The sequence below is a fragment of the Hyla sarda genome, chromosome 6 (assembly GCF_029499605.1).
Source record: "Hyla sarda isolate aHylSar1 chromosome 6, aHylSar1.hap1, whole genome shotgun sequence".
NCBI classification, from domain to species: domain Eukaryota; kingdom Metazoa; phylum Chordata; class Amphibia; order Anura; family Hylidae; genus Hyla; species Hyla sarda.
The window spans coordinates 139543236-139561192 of NC_079194.1; the positions used below are offsets into that span (position 1 = coordinate 139543236).

General features: G+C 42.5%; 1 protein-coding gene across 1 annotated transcript; it reads right to left on the reverse strand.

The window, feature by feature from the left end:
• Positions 1 to 6: 6 nt before the first annotated feature.
• APEH (acylaminoacyl-peptide hydrolase) lies at positions 7 to 17952 on the reverse strand. Its single transcript, XM_056525237.1, has 22 exons — positions 17795 to 17952; positions 16497 to 16626; positions 14846 to 14972; positions 14376 to 14466; positions 14222 to 14297; positions 12944 to 13095; positions 12604 to 12741; positions 12435 to 12526; positions 12320 to 12360; positions 10336 to 10457; positions 9996 to 10056; positions 9797 to 9894; positions 5794 to 5848; positions 5620 to 5708; positions 5400 to 5538; positions 3420 to 3503; positions 3266 to 3346; positions 3092 to 3180; positions 2819 to 3009; positions 2638 to 2740; positions 775 to 881; positions 7 to 689 (listed from the first exon to the last, which is right to left on the reverse strand). The coding sequence occupies exons 1-22, from the start codon at positions 17807 to 17809 to the stop codon at positions 584 to 586; spliced, it is 2187 nt and encodes a 728-aa protein (XP_056381212.1). The 5' UTR covers positions 17810 to 17952; the 3' UTR covers positions 7 to 583.
• Between the last annotated feature and the right edge of the window lie 5 nt (positions 17953 to 17957).

Consider the following 17957-nt stretch of genomic DNA (forward strand, 5'->3'; position numbering starts at 1 on the left):
GCAGATCTGGTGACATTTTATTGCTGCATAGAAGTTAGAAAAATGAGACAAAAAAAGTCTGAGATAAAAACCCATAATGTCACACTGTCATCAAAAGACTGTCAGAGAAGATGGGGTTAGACGACTCAGGGCTGGGTATGGCAGTGGGGGAGAAGTCAGTACATACTGGGTGGTTTTTGGAGCACAGATGAAACCCATATTCTTCCACAGCCGGATGAGAGGTGTAAGGGCTGTGTTCACATGTTGAAGCATTGTAGTACCATTACAATTTTTGCAAAACAGTGATGCATTAGAAATATGTGAACAAAGTCTAACGATGACAAAGTTCAGAAAAAATGCTGTCACATGACCAGCAGTTGTTGCAAGACTCGTCACTACTAGTTTGGATATGTTGTAGTTTTGTAACAGCCAGGGAAGTGCAGATTGGCAACTATTATAAAGTATTAGAAGATTCTTATGTACTGCAGTAATAGATTGTTCCACTTGTTCAAGGGTACATTAGTTGACCAGTGATAATCTGTCCAGCTGTTAACTGAATATTCTGGACAATGTAGCCCTTTACAAATTAAAAGGTTTGGGGGACTCATTCTTTCAGGTGTCTGAGCAACCACAGTGCAATGTTCATGAAGCCGTCAGATTCTGCATCAACCTTGGCCAAGGAGTGGTTGTTTCCAGGATACCAGAGTAACCTACAGTGGCAAGGAAGAAAGAAATACTGTAGAGAGTATTTAATGCAGTGTACAGTAATAATGGACAATAGGTGATAATGCCTACCGTGCCTCTACCCCATGTGCTCTCAGCGCTTTATAGTATTCCAGACCCTGAGTGTTTGGAACCCGCCGATCCTCTGCTCCCAGCATCAGCAAAACAGGGGTCTTCACCTGAGGATATAAGAATAGTTAGTTACTAGGTACAAGCCTGCTTGACCTGTGCCCTCCTGGAGCTCCTGTACCCAAATGCTTAGACAAATGTTGTGGTCTGAAATTAGAGGAGTAATAGTTAGGGTCTTCTTAGTCCAAGCCTTTTATTTCAATGAGATGCTAGAGCACTGGGAGCTTATAATTTTAAAGAATATCCCATTCAGCAGAGCTAGGTCCACACAAAATAGAAGAACCATTCAAGGCTAAACTGAATATTCCTATTGGACCTTTCTTAATGGTTGAATGAACACAAACTTAAGAGTAATTTCCTAAAATATAGGACTGGAAGAACTGAAGCAGAAAATGGCACTATCTCCACAGTCCTGCTAGATTTATGGAATAAGAAGCTTAAAAGGGGTACTCCGCTGGAAAACCTTTTTTAACTCAACTGGTGCCAGAAAGTTAAACATATTTGTAAATTACTTCTACCGTATTTATCGGCGTATAACAAAAAAAGCAAAAAGTCTGCCTGTGTGTTATACGCCGATAAGTCTTCTGGTCACTGATTTAAAGCGTCCGCAGCAGCGTCTGCTTGTTAAGTATTAACAGCACGGCCGCGGCCACTTTAAATCAGTGACCAGCGGTGTTTTCTCCCGCCCGATCCACAGGTACTGGTGTGGTGGATAGTGCAGGAGATGCTGATTAAAAGGATCTGCGCTACCTTTTAATCAGCGTCTCCCGCACAATCCACCACACCAGTACCTGTGGATCGGGCGGGAGACAAGTGAGTTTTACTTTTCATTTTCCCTCCATCATTCCCCCTTTCCCTGCTTTTTATAGTTTTGTTTATTTTCCTTACCTGTCTGCGCTTTGGCAGGTCAGGCGGAGGGTCTTGCGGGGTCAGTGAAGCAGATGAGTTATGTCCTCTGCCGGCTTCTCTGTGCAGCATCACTCACGTCACTTTTCATTTCCTGTAGTCGCCGCCCAAAAGTGACATCCGTGATGCCGTGCAGAGAAGCCGGGAGAGGACGTAACTCATCTGCTTCACTGACCCTGCAGCGCGCAAGACAGCCAAAGCGCAGACAAGTAAGGAAAGGGGAAGAGTGGTCTTCAACCTGAAGACCTCCAGATGTTGCAAAACTACAACTCCCAGCATGCCCGGACAGCATGTTTTATTTTTTTTACTTAAATTTCTCTGTTAAAATGGGGGTGCGTGTTATACGCCGATAAATACGGTATTTAAAAATCTTAATCCTTCCAGTACTTATCAGCTGCTATTTGTTCCACAGGAAGTTCTTTTCTTTTTGGATTTCCTTTCTGTCTGACCACAGTGCTCTCTGCTGACACTTCTGTCCATGTCAGGAACTGTCCAGAGTAGGAGCAAATCCCCCATAGCAAACATATGCTGCTCTGGACAGTTCTTGACATGGACAGAGGTGTCAGCAGAGAGCACTGTGGTCAGACAGAAAAGAAATACAAAAAGAAAAGAACTTCCTTTGCAACATACAGAAGCTGATAAGTACTGGAAGGTTTAATATTTTTAAATAGAAGCAATTTACAAATCTGTTTAACTTTCTGGCACCCGTTGATTTCAAGAAAATGTTTTCCAGTGGAGTAACCCTTTAACAAAAGGTTTGGGAAGGCATACTTCTGCTTTTAAAGTTTTGTTATTTCAAAAGAGGTATTATCATAATGAAAAGTTATCTACATTCTAGAAGATACCTTTTGATCATGAGAATACTCCTTTAACTGTCAGTCTACAAGACTCATTAGGTACCTTAGAGACATAGATGATGGGGGATTTGTTTAACATATCCCCCCACTGTGCAGCTTCTGGGAGTGTCTCGTAAGAGAAGGTCAGGCCAGATTCTACATTGCACCTGGAAGGTAGAAAAGTTTAAGATCATTTACAGTTCTCACTGTATAAGGAGGATCTGGATATGAGGAGAAGCTCTCACCAGTCTGGTATGTCTGTAGATCCAGCCATTGCAGGTATATTGGTCACTGGATTCCGGACAATACAGGCTTTATAGAACTCCGGGTACTGTCCAATCAGATGGCAGGAGAGAAAACCTCCATGAGAACCTCCACACAGCACAATTTTGTGTGGATGAACCGGCTCCGTCTGCAGAGAATGCAGCACTGCTGTCTGGATGGGAGGAGAGCTATAATCAGCAATGCTAACTACGGAACAACCCACCCATCTCCAACCCACGGTGAAGACTGCTTACCTGCATGTCCTTCACATCCTGATCTCCAACCTTTCCCAGCAGGGACATGACACTTTGCTGTCCAAATCCTAAAGACCCCCTGTAATTTACTGCAATATAAAGACAAAAGGGGAAGGTGACCTCAGTGACTATATAATGTATGATCTACAGCAGATGCTTACCCTGCCCGCTCACCTAACTGCACAGCAAATCCCATCTTACACAGCACCGCCGGGAACAGCATCCACTCGCTGACAAATGTGGAGTGTGGACCCCCTGCAGGGAAAGGACATTGTGAGACTGTATCCTGGAACCTATCCCTGAGACCAGGCGACCATAAGGAACTCACCATGAGGATAAACTACCAGAGGAAGTTGGCTCCCCGGGAGGATGCTCTGTGGCTTCAGGAAGATGGATTCAAAGTCCAAGCCAGCTAGGAGAGAGAGAGAGAATGAAAATCTCAAAATGAACCCTTCTAGCATCAGACACAACAGGGGCAGACTCTAGTGACTTTCGGTTGAGACACATTTATTTTTCAAGATATTCTTGTAGATTGAACAGATATGAAACATTCTAATAGACTTGGTTGTAATTTATCAATGTATTTGTGTAGACTGCACCAAAAGTGGTAGGAAAATCATGTGCACCAAAATTGCACAAACGTAACATTTGGACCACATTCACCACGAGCTAAAAAGAAATGTGTGTGGTTTACCAAGAAGCGTGAAGCCTAAAACCTTTAGACCGATTAATACCAAGGACAGAAAATTTTTATTTAAAAATTTACGCTTGCTCAATGTAAGGACATCTGCCTTTTAACCCCTTAACTACACAGGACGTAAATGTACGTCCTGGTGAGCTGTTAACCCCTCAGATGCCGTGATCAATACAGATCACGGCACTTTGAATGGATGATCGGCTCGCCCGCAGCGCTGCTGCGGCGATCCGATCATCCAGCATGGCGGCCGGAGGTCCCCTCACCTGCCTCCGCTGCCTTCCACGGATCTTCTGCTCTGGTCTGCGATCGAGCAGACCAGAGCAGAAGATGACCGATAATACTGATCAGTGCTATGTCCTATGCATAGCACTGAACAGTATTAGCAATCGAATGATTGCTACAAATAGTCCCCTAAGGGGACTATTAAAATGTAAAAATAAATGTAAAAAATGTGTATATTTTATATACATATTTGGCATCGCCGCGAGCGTAAATATCCCAACTATTAAAATAAAATGTTAATGATACCGTACGGTGAACGGCATGAACGTAAAAAAAAGAAAAAATCCAAAATAGCTGCTTTTTTTATAATAGTAGTAGAAGAAGAACAGCACAGCCAATGGAAGAAAAAAAAAATTATCGTAGGGGGGTGCACGCAGCTCCTGGATCCTTGGTTAGGGGATCATCTTTCAAACAGATTTTCCAATTTTTTCTTCTGCTTTTTTTTATAACATTTTACTCCAAAAAAAATTTATAAAAAATAAAGTATTAAGATTTATATAAGCAAATATGGTATAAATAAAAAGTACAGATCACGGCGCAAAAAATGAGCCCTCATACGGCCGTTTATACGGAAAAATGAAAAAGTTATAGGGGGATTTTTAAATGTACTAATCTGGTTAAACAGTTTGCGATTTTTTTTTAAGCGTAACAGTAATAGAAATGTATGTTATCTTGGGTATTATTTTAATTGTATTGACCCACAGAATAAAAAAACATGTCATTTTTACCGTAAATTGTACGGCGTGAAAACGAAACCTTCCAAAATTGTGGTTTTCTTTTTAATTTCCCCACACAAATAGTATTTTTTTGGTTGCGCCATACATTTTATGGTAAATTGAGTGATGTCATTAAAACGGACAACTGGTCGCCAAAAAACAAGCCCTTATACTAGTCTGTGGATGAAAATATAAAAGAGTTATGATTTTTTTGAAGGCGAGGAGGAAAAAATGAAAATGTAAGGCCCAAATATAACTTCGGAACAATTAACTTTTTTTTTCTTTGATAAATGATGTGCTTGATAAATCTGCCCCTCGGTGTTGCTATAGCACACCATTTCTAAGATGTTTGCTTGTGTCAGTGAGAATGAATTGTCTACACCCAGAGACTGTAACAAACCTTATGCTGTGAGCAGGACTAGGTCAGGATTTCAATGTATTAGTGCAGACAAGCATCTAGGAGCTAAACAGACCTGCAGCACAAATCTCTCTTGATAGCTGTATGTACTGTAACAAGCCCTTAACCTGTGAGCAGGACGAGGTCAGTGTTTATGAGGATCCTTTTCTGTCTAGCAGTCAAGACTAGATTTCCTCCTTTCCCGTAAATACTTACGATATTGGGTATTTTCCTGCTCCTGAGGGGGTTTATGGGTCTTGTAGCTCCAGTCTATATCTGCAATGGAATTCTCCTCCTCCAAAGAGACCCAAGTAATGTCTTCCTCTCTACCGGCTGGCGGCAGGAACCCCACTTTCTGTAGAAAAGGTGAAAACTCTAATACGAAAGCTAAAGACCGTGGATAAAAAGCTAAATAGAGGGAATCAGAGATACTCACCACAGTTGATGGACAATTTGGAGAAGAAAATCTAACAACGAGGAGATCACGGTCAATGGCCATTATTTTCCAGCTACCAGGAGAAGATTCTGCCGAACAAAGATAAACAACAAGGAGATCGAAGAGAAACTAAACCTGCAAACAAGGCTGCGGAAGTAAACAAGAGATTCTTACCCTTGGACTGGAGGGCTGTCACCTTTCCTGTCATTGTGTCCACTACAAATAGGACCTGTGTGGGAGAAAAGGAACATGGGGGAGATTTATCAAAACCTGTGCAGAGGAAAAGTTGCCCAGTTGTCCATAGCAACCAATCAGATTGCTTCTTTCACTTTTGAAAATGTCTCTAAAAAAATGAAAGAACTGGGCAACTTTTCTCTGCGCAGGTTTTAAAGGGGTATTCCAGGAAAAATATATATATATTTTTTTTTTTTTTTTACATCAACTGGCTCCAGAAAGTTAAACAGATTTGTAAATTACTTCTATAAAAAAATCGTAATTCTTTCAATAATTATCAGCTGCTGAAGTTTAGTTGTTGTTTTCTGTCTGGCAACAGTGCTCTCTGCTGACATCTCTGCTTGTCTCGGGAACTGCACAGAGTAGAAGAGGTTTGCTATGGGGATTTGCTTCTAAACTGGGCGGTTCCCGAGACACGTGTCATCAGAGGGCACTTAGACAGAAAATAGCAACCTTAACTCCAGTAGCTCATAAGTACTGAAAGGATTAAGATTTTTTTTAATAGAAGTAATTTACAAATCTGTTTAACTTTCTGGAGCCAGTTGATATATATATATAAAAAAGTTTTTTCCTGGAATACCCCTTTAAATACATCCCTACATGGAAATGGTATTCTCTACTGGCAGTAGCTTCTTTCAGCAAGATAATATGCCCTCTAACACTATAATTGTTTGGGAATAATTTGAGAAACATGAGAAAAGTACAAGTTTCCGAACGTCCTACAGCAGCAGAATAACAAATGGTTTAGAGCCCGCTAGGTACAATGGAACAGAGACAATTTATTTAGCAATAAATTAATTAAGCAATTTTACAATATAAAGCCGATCACCAGACAAGGAGCCAGAGAATTATTACACAAACCTGTCCAGGGGAAAAGTTGCTGAGTTGCCCATAGCAACCAATCAGAATGCTTCTTTCATTTTTGAAAAGGCCTCTGAAAAATGAAAGAAGCGATTTGATTGGTTGATACGGGGAACTCAGTAACTTTACCTCTGGACAGGTTTTATAGATCTCCCCCATGTCTGGTATCTTTCCTAAGACGCTCTGTACAGAAAAGAAAAACACTTTAGCTGGGTGCATCAGGAGCACAATGGAGAATACTACTTTGTTTTTCAGGAATACCTTCAGGATCTGCTGGCTAGAAACTGGTTTTCTTTGGCACTTGTCAAAGCAGTTGGGAACATTATAGTTGCCCATTTTTCCTACTTTATAACACAAACTTCAAGGACTGACTGTTCACTTGCTAAATACACTCATTCACAAAACAACATAATGCACCCACATAGAATTTTCAGATTGCTGAACAACACAGCAGGTGGTTATACAGACGTATATGTAAATTATTATTACAGGTGTGGTCTGATTAAATACCAGCGTCAGCATTAACCCCTTAAGGACGCAGCCCTTTTTCACCTTAAGGACTGAGCCCTTTTTCGCAATTCTGACCACCGTCACTTTACAAATTAATAACGCGAAAACGCTTTTACCGAATATATACTATCCGCTGCCAGGGGATAGGAGGAGATCGCAGCTTTGCGACCTCACTCCTATCCTTTAGGCTGATCGGGGCTGTTGCTGACAACTCCGATCAGCCCTATTTATTTTCCGGGTGATCGGGTCACCAGAGACCCGATCAGCCCGGAATTGGAGAAAATCGCATGTCTGAATTGACATGCGATTTTCTCCGATCGCCGACATGTGCCAGGGTGCCTGCTGAATGATTTCAGCAGGCAACCGGCTCCGGTCCCCAACCGGCTAGCGGTGGGGACCGGATTACCCACGGGTGTATGGATACGCCCTCGGTCCTTAAGGACTCGGAATGCAGGGCGTGTCCATACACCCTGTGTCCTGAAGAGGTTAAAGGGGTACTCCCCTGGAAAAAAAAAAAACTGATGCCAGATTTGTAAATTATTTCTATTAAAAAATCTTAACCCTTCCAGTACTTATCAGCTGCTGTATGTACTATCCACAGGAAGTTCTTTTCTTATTGAATTTCCTTTCTGTCCGACCACCATGCTCTCTGCTGACACCTCTGTCCATTTTAGGAACTTTCCAGAGCAGGATAGGTTTTCTATAGGGATTTGATTGTACTCTGGGCAGTACCTAAAATGGACAGAGGTGTGAGCAGAGAGCACTGGGGTCAGACAGAAAGGAAATTCAAAAATAAAAGAACTTCCTATGGATCATACAGCAGCTGATAAGTACTGGAAGGATTAAGATTTTTTAATAGAAGTAATTTACAAATCTGTGACTTTCTGGCATCAGTTGATATAAAAAAAAAAATTAATAAAAAAGTTTTCCAGTGGAGTACCCCTTTAAAAAAAAAAAAAAAATTGGCTACTACCTCTCTGTCATTTCATCCTTTCCTCTTGACCCCCCAGCTGGCCCAGACAGACCACTAGTAGAGAAGACCATTTGATCCTCTGACAAGCAAAAGCAGCAACGTTTTCTTGTGCACCATCATTACACATCTGGGATTCAGCCTGAACCATTTTCAGGTGCATGGCAGAAAGAGATATGGCTTCATGGCATCCCTAACTGTCCTTGACAGAGAGCCACCATTGCCTTTGTATACAACGGAGTCATTCATGAGTAACCTAAACTACCATGAACTGGAACCATATAGTATTTAGCAGCACATTCAAGTTCTGTTGGGATGCAACAGTGGTCTGTTCCCCAGATGATCACACCAGCAGAAGTGAAGTATCATCACATAGCCTCCATACTCAAACCCATCACATATGCCAGTCAGTCACCCCTAGTAGTGGTGGTACGAGGTATACTAACTGCTCAGGCCTGGCTACACCATCTGTGGGCAAATTTGTTGCAGGATGACATAAAACAAACCTGCATGCCTCCATGCCCAGCCATACCACATGTTGTATCCAGGTTTTAGACTACAGCCTCCTTTTTACTTTTTACTGTACAAGTTTCCCCATTGAACTTATCCTTTTGCTCTAAAATTGTAACCACTTACATATTGGCCCTCATTGACTATCGCATGTTTTGTCGGGTTGTGCGCCAGACTCTGTCGCATTGCGCCAGAAATTCTGTCTGAGACAGATTTTGTGCCCAAATTTGCACCAGAATTGAAAAAACCTCGACTAACTCTCCATTTTGCTAAGAAAACCTGAAAAGGGGCGTGACCCATGGGGAAAGGGGCGTAACCTTAGAAAAGGGGCGTGTTCCCGACATTTTCACAAAAACCCAACATATTTACTAAGGTTTCCACATAAAATGTGGTGGATTTCAGATGAGGAAAACCCTACAGATCAGAGCATGTGTAAAAAAAGCAAAATGTAGGGAAAGTGGAAAATGTAGGGAAACCTTAGTAAATACCGTGGAAAATAAATAAATAAACCCACAAAGAAACCTACACAACACTCTTAGTAAATAAGGGCCATCATCATTACATTCACACATACACATTTAAAAGGGGTACTCCGCTGCTCAGTGTTTGGAATAAACTATTCCGAATGCTGGAGCCAGGAGCTCGTGACATCATAGCCCCGCCCCCTCAATTCAAGTCTATGGGAGGGGGCGTGACAGCCGTCACGCTCCCTCCGAAAGACTTGCATTTTGGGGGTGGGGTGTGACGTTACAAGCGCCCAGCGCTGGCTCCAGCATTCTGAACAGTTTGTTCCAAACGCTGAGCAGCGGAGTACCCCTTTAATTTGATTCCAACAACTCCTCCTTGGGGCATTTATTCTATTGAGTGTAATATATCCTACTCCTTATCAGACCCCAATGTCATAAGAATATCAGTTTTATTCATGTTAGTGGTTTTAATGTAACAGTTCTGTGTATAGAAACTATAGACACATAGCAGCTGTGGCTAGATGATGTGTATCTGCTCCTATTTCAATATGGGTCAGATCCTGAAGGGGAAGAGCACTGTGGCCACATATTGGATGCTAGGTGCGTGCCCCCTCCAGCTCTTTACCTGTTGACTGTGCAGCACCGTGTCCATGATGACTCTCTGGCTGTCTGCTGACCAGCAGAATGGTGCCAGCAACGTTGTGTAAATGCCCTCAAACTGCCCTGGGAGGTGATAGGAAACAATGGAGAGAGCTGAATGTGCTGACAGGTGGAAGTCTAACCAGAACATGGGGGAGACAGTAGGGGTGCAATAAATCACTTACCATCTGTGGACCTCTGTACTATGTCCACAACTGTGGAGGTGACTTTAGTGTACCAGTCATACTGAAATAAATGAGACAAAAAGGATCAGTTACATGACATCTAAATAATCTACAGTCTCTTACATATCTAGCTGCATATCTTTAATGCTAAAAACCACTGCTGGCTCCAGCAGTCTGTATTGGGGATCATTAGTTGTCACTGGCCAGTTATAGCTCTTCTGTGCCTTTATGTTACACAATGGGTATGGGACACTAGGGGCCAGAGGTAACCTTCACCCCCAAACCCACTTTCAACATCAGCAATGATTTCAGTGAGGACAAGAGGCAAGAAATCACCAACCATGAGCATCTGGCAGCACTGCTGGTGGGGGCCGAACACACCGCACTTCAGATACACAATGCGACACTTGTCTGGACTAAGACGCGGTGAGAAGACAGCAGAAGAGTCACAAGACAGCGTTTCTGGAAAGCAAATCATATATATTGTGAAGTCCTAGAGCATGCAGGATTAAACTTGAAGGCACAGTTATCAGTTAACCACAGCAATGTCGATGAGAGGAAACTGTATGATAGGCCAGAGCTGCACTCCTTAATCTGCAGGTGAAGTCACTCTGTACATACATTATTATTCCTTTACTGATCCTGAGTAACATCCTGTATTATGCTTCAGAACAATGCTCTGCAGCCACTGTGTACATGAATGGGAAGTAATCTAGCACCAATGGATCTCTTCATTAAAAGTAAACCTTTATTTCTTCCATTAAAATATCACATTAAAACACATAGGCCGACATTTATCATTGTCTTTAGTCTGTTTTTTGTGTCTAGAAAAGGCACAAAAAAAATAAATAAAGGCACAAGCAGGGTTTATTTGCACATTTTGGTTTACACATTTCTGATGATTTTGAGTTGTAATCCACTGATTTTGGCAATACACATGACATGGAAGGGTTTTATGAACTGCGCCTTTTTGTGAAAAGGCACAAAACCATTGAAAAGTCTCTAAAACTACACCAGCCCAGACTTAGCTTAGCTTTTTAGTGTATGTGAAGAGAGAAATTACTGAAAATGTGACCTGCACAAAATTTATCAAATGCTCTGTGACCATTTAATAAATTTGGTGCTACTACACATTACCAGCACACAAAAAAAAAGGTGTAGAAAAATGCTTCACTTACACCTACAATGATAAATGCTTCACTTACACCTACAATGATAAATGCCGGCCATAATGCTGGAGCTAGCTGCAAGCTATGTCTTTGCGTTTTGAGCTCCACCCACAGGTTCTCATTCATGAAGAGCCTGTGTTTGAAGTTCAAAACATGTAGACACCAACCGAAGCTATCTGTAACTAGTGTTGCTCGCGAATATTCGCAATTCGAATTTTATTCGCGAATATCGCATATTCGCGAATATAGCACTATATATTCGTAATTACGAATATTTTTTTTTTTTTTTTTTTCACAGTACACATCACAGTGATCACCCCTCTCTGCTTCTAGCTTGTGTGGTGTAAAGAAGACTCTAATACTACTGTGTGATACTGGTGTGCGAATTTTCGCATATGCGAAAATTTGCATATACTAATTTTCGATTATGCTAATTTCCGCATATGTAAATTTTCGCATATGCGAAAATAAAACGAGAACATTACGAATATGCGAATATATTACGAATATTCGTCCATATATTCACGAATTCGAATATGGCCTATGCCGCTCAACACTATCTGTAACATGATGTTTGTAATGTGATATTTACTGGGGAAAAAAAAAAGGTTTACTTTTAATGAAGAGATCCATGGGTGCTGGATTCCTTACCATACAGCGTGCAACCATCTCCAAAATGGCTCATTTTCCAACCACTATGGATGAAATATTACAAGGCATGGACAGGTATAAATATTATGTTATCGAGGAGCGAACAGGTTGACCCGACCATGCGGACAAAGACAAGCTATGTTATTTAAGCATGTTATTGGTGTCACAAAATTTTATTGTAAATATGCACAAGATTTATAAAGTTATTTGAAAAAGAAACCTTATGGTGCATCACTCTTTGTTTGCATAGACAGGAAAACTGATCAAACTAAACCCCTTTTTCCTATGTATACAAGTCACTGTGTACATACATGACATCACCCCTTTACATGTAATACAAAATGTGGTTCTAACCACTGATATCATTACTGATGACACACTGTCCACTCCTCGTGTCCTGTGCTTCCAATAACTCCACAGGGGGTATAGTAGTAGGACTGGGTCGTTAAATGGGAAATTTGGGGAGTGCATGGGTTATGGCTGAAGGTTCATTCTAATTCTCACCACATTTTCCACCAGTCAGATCCACGAAGAATAGAGCAGATCTGAAAACAGAAAGTGTAAAGTCAGTGGTGTAAGAACAGTGCGAGAGTGGCAGCTCAGATTCTATTACCATTACCTTCTGTTGGCGCAGTACTTTAAGCCGACACGGTAGGGACTGTGCCACCAGCCTACAAACAGCACACCTGTATCATCTGGGGACCAGAAGGCCTGGTGTCAGGAGAGAGAAGTGTCACATGCAGGGATCAATCAGCATTACAAGGACAGCACTGGTGGCAGATACTCACCTGACCCGGAGACACGTGACTAGGTATTCCTTCCAGCACAGAGATGTTCCCACTCTCGATGTCCAACACACACAATGCTGGGACACTCTTATTTACTAAACCTTCTCCCCAATCCTCATGAAGAACAAACTGATCTCCCTGTAGCAATGACAATGTGAGAAAAAGGCAGATATGAGCCGAGAAGCAATGGACGACATGGATCTATGATGTGAGGGGATAAGGAGTAATGGGTGGCAGGTGAAGGTATCAAAAGTGCAACTGCTACTTGACTGACCCACCAAGGCCATATGGTCTCCCCTTTCCTATTGAACCATACATGAAAAACAGGTGGCTCGCTTACCTTCACAGTTTTTCTGGCACATTCATCTTCCTCCTCAATGGTCACTGCCGAATCTCCGGCATCAAAAAAGGACTTTGTTTTTGGTCTCTTTTTCTCTGCGATGTACAGAAGATGCGTCTCTGAGTGTGACCAGGACAGAGAACCAAACTGTTCTGTGAGGAGAAGAGGGACAGTCTAAGTAACAACCAATGGGGGTTGGCTGTTGTGGGTCTTATTTTTCCTTGGTTATTTTTGCTGTGTTTTACGCTGTGGTGCGCCTAATTTATCATTTGTCGCACAAAATCTGGTGAATTTGGTGCATCTCTTGAAATGACAGTCAGTTATGTGATTTCAACAGTGTTTATTTTTACTGTCTGTTGCAATTGAGTAATGTAAGTTAATGGGCAAAATTCTAGAAATAACCAATCTAACCAATGTGTTCCCATATGTTGAATTTCTTTAGCTGGTTATTATATGAATTGCTCCTCGCACGATCCCCGGTACAAACCTAATAAAACTGCTATGGACAGTGAATTTTCTACACCAAGATAGAGATGGTGTGGATTTGCGACAAACTACAAGATGCGCCTGCAGTGCGAATTGAGGATTGTCCAGCATTAACTGCCTGACACAGCAGCCGAGGGATCCCACCATGAAACAAGCCATTTAATGGGCACTGTCAGATACAAAAACTTTTGATATGTTGTAAAGCATGTAAAATCAATAGGTTTTGCAATTGCTTTCATTAGAACATTTTCAGTATTTCATACTGAAAAATCCAGTCAGACAACTGCCCCCCCCTGTCTGCTTGGACACATACTACTCCTGCTGTGTCCATGCATCATCATCTATGTCATGGACACACTTCCTTGATTGACAGCTGTGAGCGCAGGACTCACAGCTGGAGGAAAAATCCTCCCGCTGTCAGCTTGTGTCCTGCTACTGTCAGTGAGGACAAGCTGGGAGTTGTAGTTTTGCTAATGCTAAGGGAGATGTGAGCAGACAGCATACTGAGGGAGGGGGCAGAGACATGCACAGTGAGGCCACGCCCCCTCCCTTTGAGAGGAATTCAGGCTAGTGAGCTAAATTAAAAGTGTAATATAAAAAAAAAAAAAAAAAAAAAAAAAAAAAAAAAAAAACTGGTGCTAGACACATACAAATTAGATGTACATGGTCAGGATTAGGTACTGAGTGATATATAAAAATATATATATAATTTGTTGGATCTGACGGGTACGCTTTAAGTACCACCTCTTTTATCACACTGCTTAATTCTCATACTATTCCCCCACAACCTACCATCCTCATACACCTTCCCGTGTTTCTCCAGTGCTGTCAGGTTGATGTTTTTCACTTTACGATTTCTGTCCCAGACCTGGAAGAGAAGAGACTGTGGCATCAAACAGTTTTTGAACAGTTTTTACTAGAAGGTGTAAATGCTGGGGTTGCTCGCCTCTAGAAACTGCACATCCTCCCCATTCTTGTTTTTGGTCTCTCGTAGAACTGCTTTTAGTGCTCCTGATGGCGATTCACTGCTGAGCAGTCTGGGGATATAGCAAAAGTGGATGTTACTAAACGCAAGTGACAATTGCACACCACTAATACAGAAGTGTTCATATTCTGGGATGCCAAGGATTGCACATGTGCTGGATTAAAAGCTTCCCTGCACTATTGGACAGCACCCCATATATACATACAGTATATGTACATACCCGCCCTATAGGAGCCTCTGGAGATGATGGCAGGGTCTTGGACACACAAACAATACATTAAGTATAGTCTTTTGAATCTGCCATGTGCTGGACTGATCAGGTGAATCTCTACGAATCTGACATGTGACTTTTAGTTGTTACAGACTATACCATGCTGGATTACAAGACTTTTATAGCTGACCTCAAGTTTATGGCCAATGAATTTACTTACTCTCCTTTAATCTCGCTGCCATTTCCACAGGCGCTGGCATAGACCACAGTGTTATTATCATGGAAGACAATGTACTGGCGGCAAAACTTCACCTGCTCATTACGATCCAGATCTCTCTGGGACCACTCTGCAAAGGAAACACTGGGGTCAGTCGCAAAACCACAATCTTCTGAGACATGAGGGGGAAGCTAGTTCTCAAATGTATCTATGTGTGGGGAATGTCAGGTGACAGCATGGATGCCAAAACAACTTCTACAAGGTTTGACACCTAGTTTCTTCAGATTTCGTCATGGCAAATCAGCCTTGGATGAGTCTGGGGTGTATACCGTGTGTATTGTGGGTGCTGCAATAGTGGCCATGCTAGTGCTCACCCACTTTTCCTAGGAACAGATATAAAGGAAACCAATTTACTTGGGACAGAATCTGGACCTTTCTGTGTTCACCATTACTGGATCTGTGCGTGAAATTGGGCACAGTCAGAATCAAAATCTTTTTATAAGTTGCACATCTAAGTATATAAGTATATTAAAAAGGTTACATTCACCTTCTTAATATACTTCATAAAAAATGTATCTCCTTTTTATAGAAATCATGGATTAAGAAGAAAACATTTAGGGGTTCCCATATCATCCAGAACTTAACCCTGTCCTGTTGCAGCATCATCTTTGTCCCAGCTGAATTACAGTCAGTGAGTGAGGACAGAACTAGCACTTCGCTGCGCTCACTCCCATCTTGTCTATTAGACTGCTGTCTGAAAACAGAGGGGAGGGGGTTACAGAGCAGCCTGCAGTGATTGGATGAAAAGACCCAGCACAGACTCGTAGCAAAAAAGTGAATGCACGGTGAGTGGGCGGGTACAGCCCCCCAGCAGGAAATTACGTTTTGCACTCAGCCGGTCCCCCTCTATTCATTTCTATGGGAGAGGTGGAGACACAGCATTTGCATGTCTCCGCCTCTCTAGTAGAGATGAACAGAGGGGGCGTGTTTCCACCAGCTGACATGCTGGGTACAAAACATCATTTCCTTGAGCGAAGCCGGGGCTGAGTTGGAGCCCCGTACGGGAGATTGCGGGGGGGGTCCCAGTGGTCCGACCCCCGCGATCAGACATTTATACCCTATCCTGTAGATAGGGGATACATTTCTTACCACTGGACATCTTCTTTAAAGGGGTTATCAAGGAAAAACTTTTTTTTATATATCAACTGGCTCCAGAAAGTTAAACAGATTTGTAAATTACTTTTAATCCTTTCAGTACTTATGAGCTGCTGAAGTTGAGTTGTTATTTTCTGTCTAAGTGCTCTCTGACGACACGTGTCTCGGGAACCGCCCAGTTTAGAAGCAAGTCCCCATAGCAAACCTCTTCTACTCTTTCCGAGACAAGCAGAGATGTCAGCAGAGAGCACTGTTGCCAGACAGAAAAGAACAACTCAACTTCAGCAGCTGATAATTATTGAAAGGATTAAGATTTCTTAATAGAAGTAATTTACAAATCTGTTTAACTTTCTGGACCCAGTTGATATATATATATATATATATATAAATAAATAAATAAAAATTCCTGGAATACCCCTTTAAGTCTATTGGAAAGTTCCAAAACTTTTCATGATGCAATGATGAAGCTTCGATTACCAAGAGATGCAGCTTGGGTTACCTGTGTAAATGTTGCTGTACTTTCCCCCATACTGAGTGGTCACCTCCGGTCCTATGGACACACTGGACAGAGACGGGAACTGGCAGAGATCGCGGTATAATGCAGCAATATCCTTTGGTTTACTAATCAACTGCAAAAAAAAAAAAAAAATGAATGATAACATGAATCTTCAGAAGGGGAATCATCAACCAGAAAATGGCGTCCAACCATGGAATGTGTCCGAGAATAATATAACAGACCTGCCATTCAGGAGACAGGAAAAGCTGGGTGGCACCATCCCTTGGAGCTGCCACATTGGATGTCACCTACAATTTCCAGTTAGCAAAAGATCAGAATTTTTTCGACCTGACAGGGAAGTGGGGTAATGCCTTGTTGCAGTGACGGTGCTGTGCTCTCTGTGTTTACCTGTAGATCAGGCCTGGAGGACAATGGCCCCCGAGCTCCAGTCACCTGACAATGCCGCTGTGGAGTGGATGTCTGTCTCTTGGGAGTGCGGAGAATAAATCTCAGGAGGGTCCCTCTGCTAAACCCCTGGTGAAGCAGAAAACATCTGCTAGAGCGTAAAGTCACATGTCTACCATCTGCATACCCCAGCACGCTGCTCGCCATACTCATGATACAGCAGCGACTCCACTGAGTGTACACTCTGGAGATGTGATGACGGCGGTGCTGAGGCTGCACCGTGACACTCATACAAAGTGCCCGGTCTGGTTTTGCCCACAGCAACCAATCACAGCTCTCCTTTCATTTTACCAGAACATGTTAAGATATGAAAGCTGAACTGTGATTGGTTGATATGGGCAAATCACTTTAGATTGATACACACTCATGTGACCATTATATCTATAATACAGATTACAGGGCACTCTGCCTCTAACCCAGTGTTTGCCAATTAGTTGTTGCAAAACTACAACTCCCAGCATGCCTGGACAGCCGAAGGCTGTCCAGGCATGCTGGGAGTTGTAGTTTTGCAACAGCAGGAGGCACACTAGTTGGGAAACACTGCTGACATCATTATTCCATGTTATTAGAACACCACTTCATGTGTTTAGAACCTGGGTGAGTCCTTGCTGGGTCTTCTAGTTCTCCCAGTAGTCCCTATAGGTAAAACATTCAGTGACATATAATTCCCTGCCACACAAAGAACCACAAGTCATGTCTAGACTGGCACATGCCAGGAGGAAGTTGTCATTGTACACGAGTTATAGCTCTGCCAGTCTACCCGAAGCTATTACCACACACTCTGTGGCCCCCAGGAGCCGGGCCCCAAACCAAACCCGGAATCTGAGAGCACTCACCTGAGCGGCCGCCATCACTATACACGTCCGTGTAGGGGGGGGGGGAAGGTGGAAGACACAACTCTAGCTGTCACCCCGGCTCCAGATACAGTGGTTCCTCCCGAGTTCACTGATTGGTTCATCCACACCTATGGGCAGGGCCTCACGTGACAGTTTCTAGCAG

Excerpts from the sequence above, each read along its gene's own strand:
- APEH (XM_056525237.1), bottom strand. Across the intron at positions 10,458-12,319 it reads TCTGACTGGTGGAAAATGTG|AAACGCTGTCTTGTGACTCT; the intron begins GTGAGAATTAGA and ends TTTGCTTTCCAG. Across the intron at positions 9,895-9,995 it reads AGTACAGAGGTCCACAGATG|GGCAGTTTGAGGGCATTTAC; the intron begins GTAAGTGATTTA and ends ATCACCTCCCAG.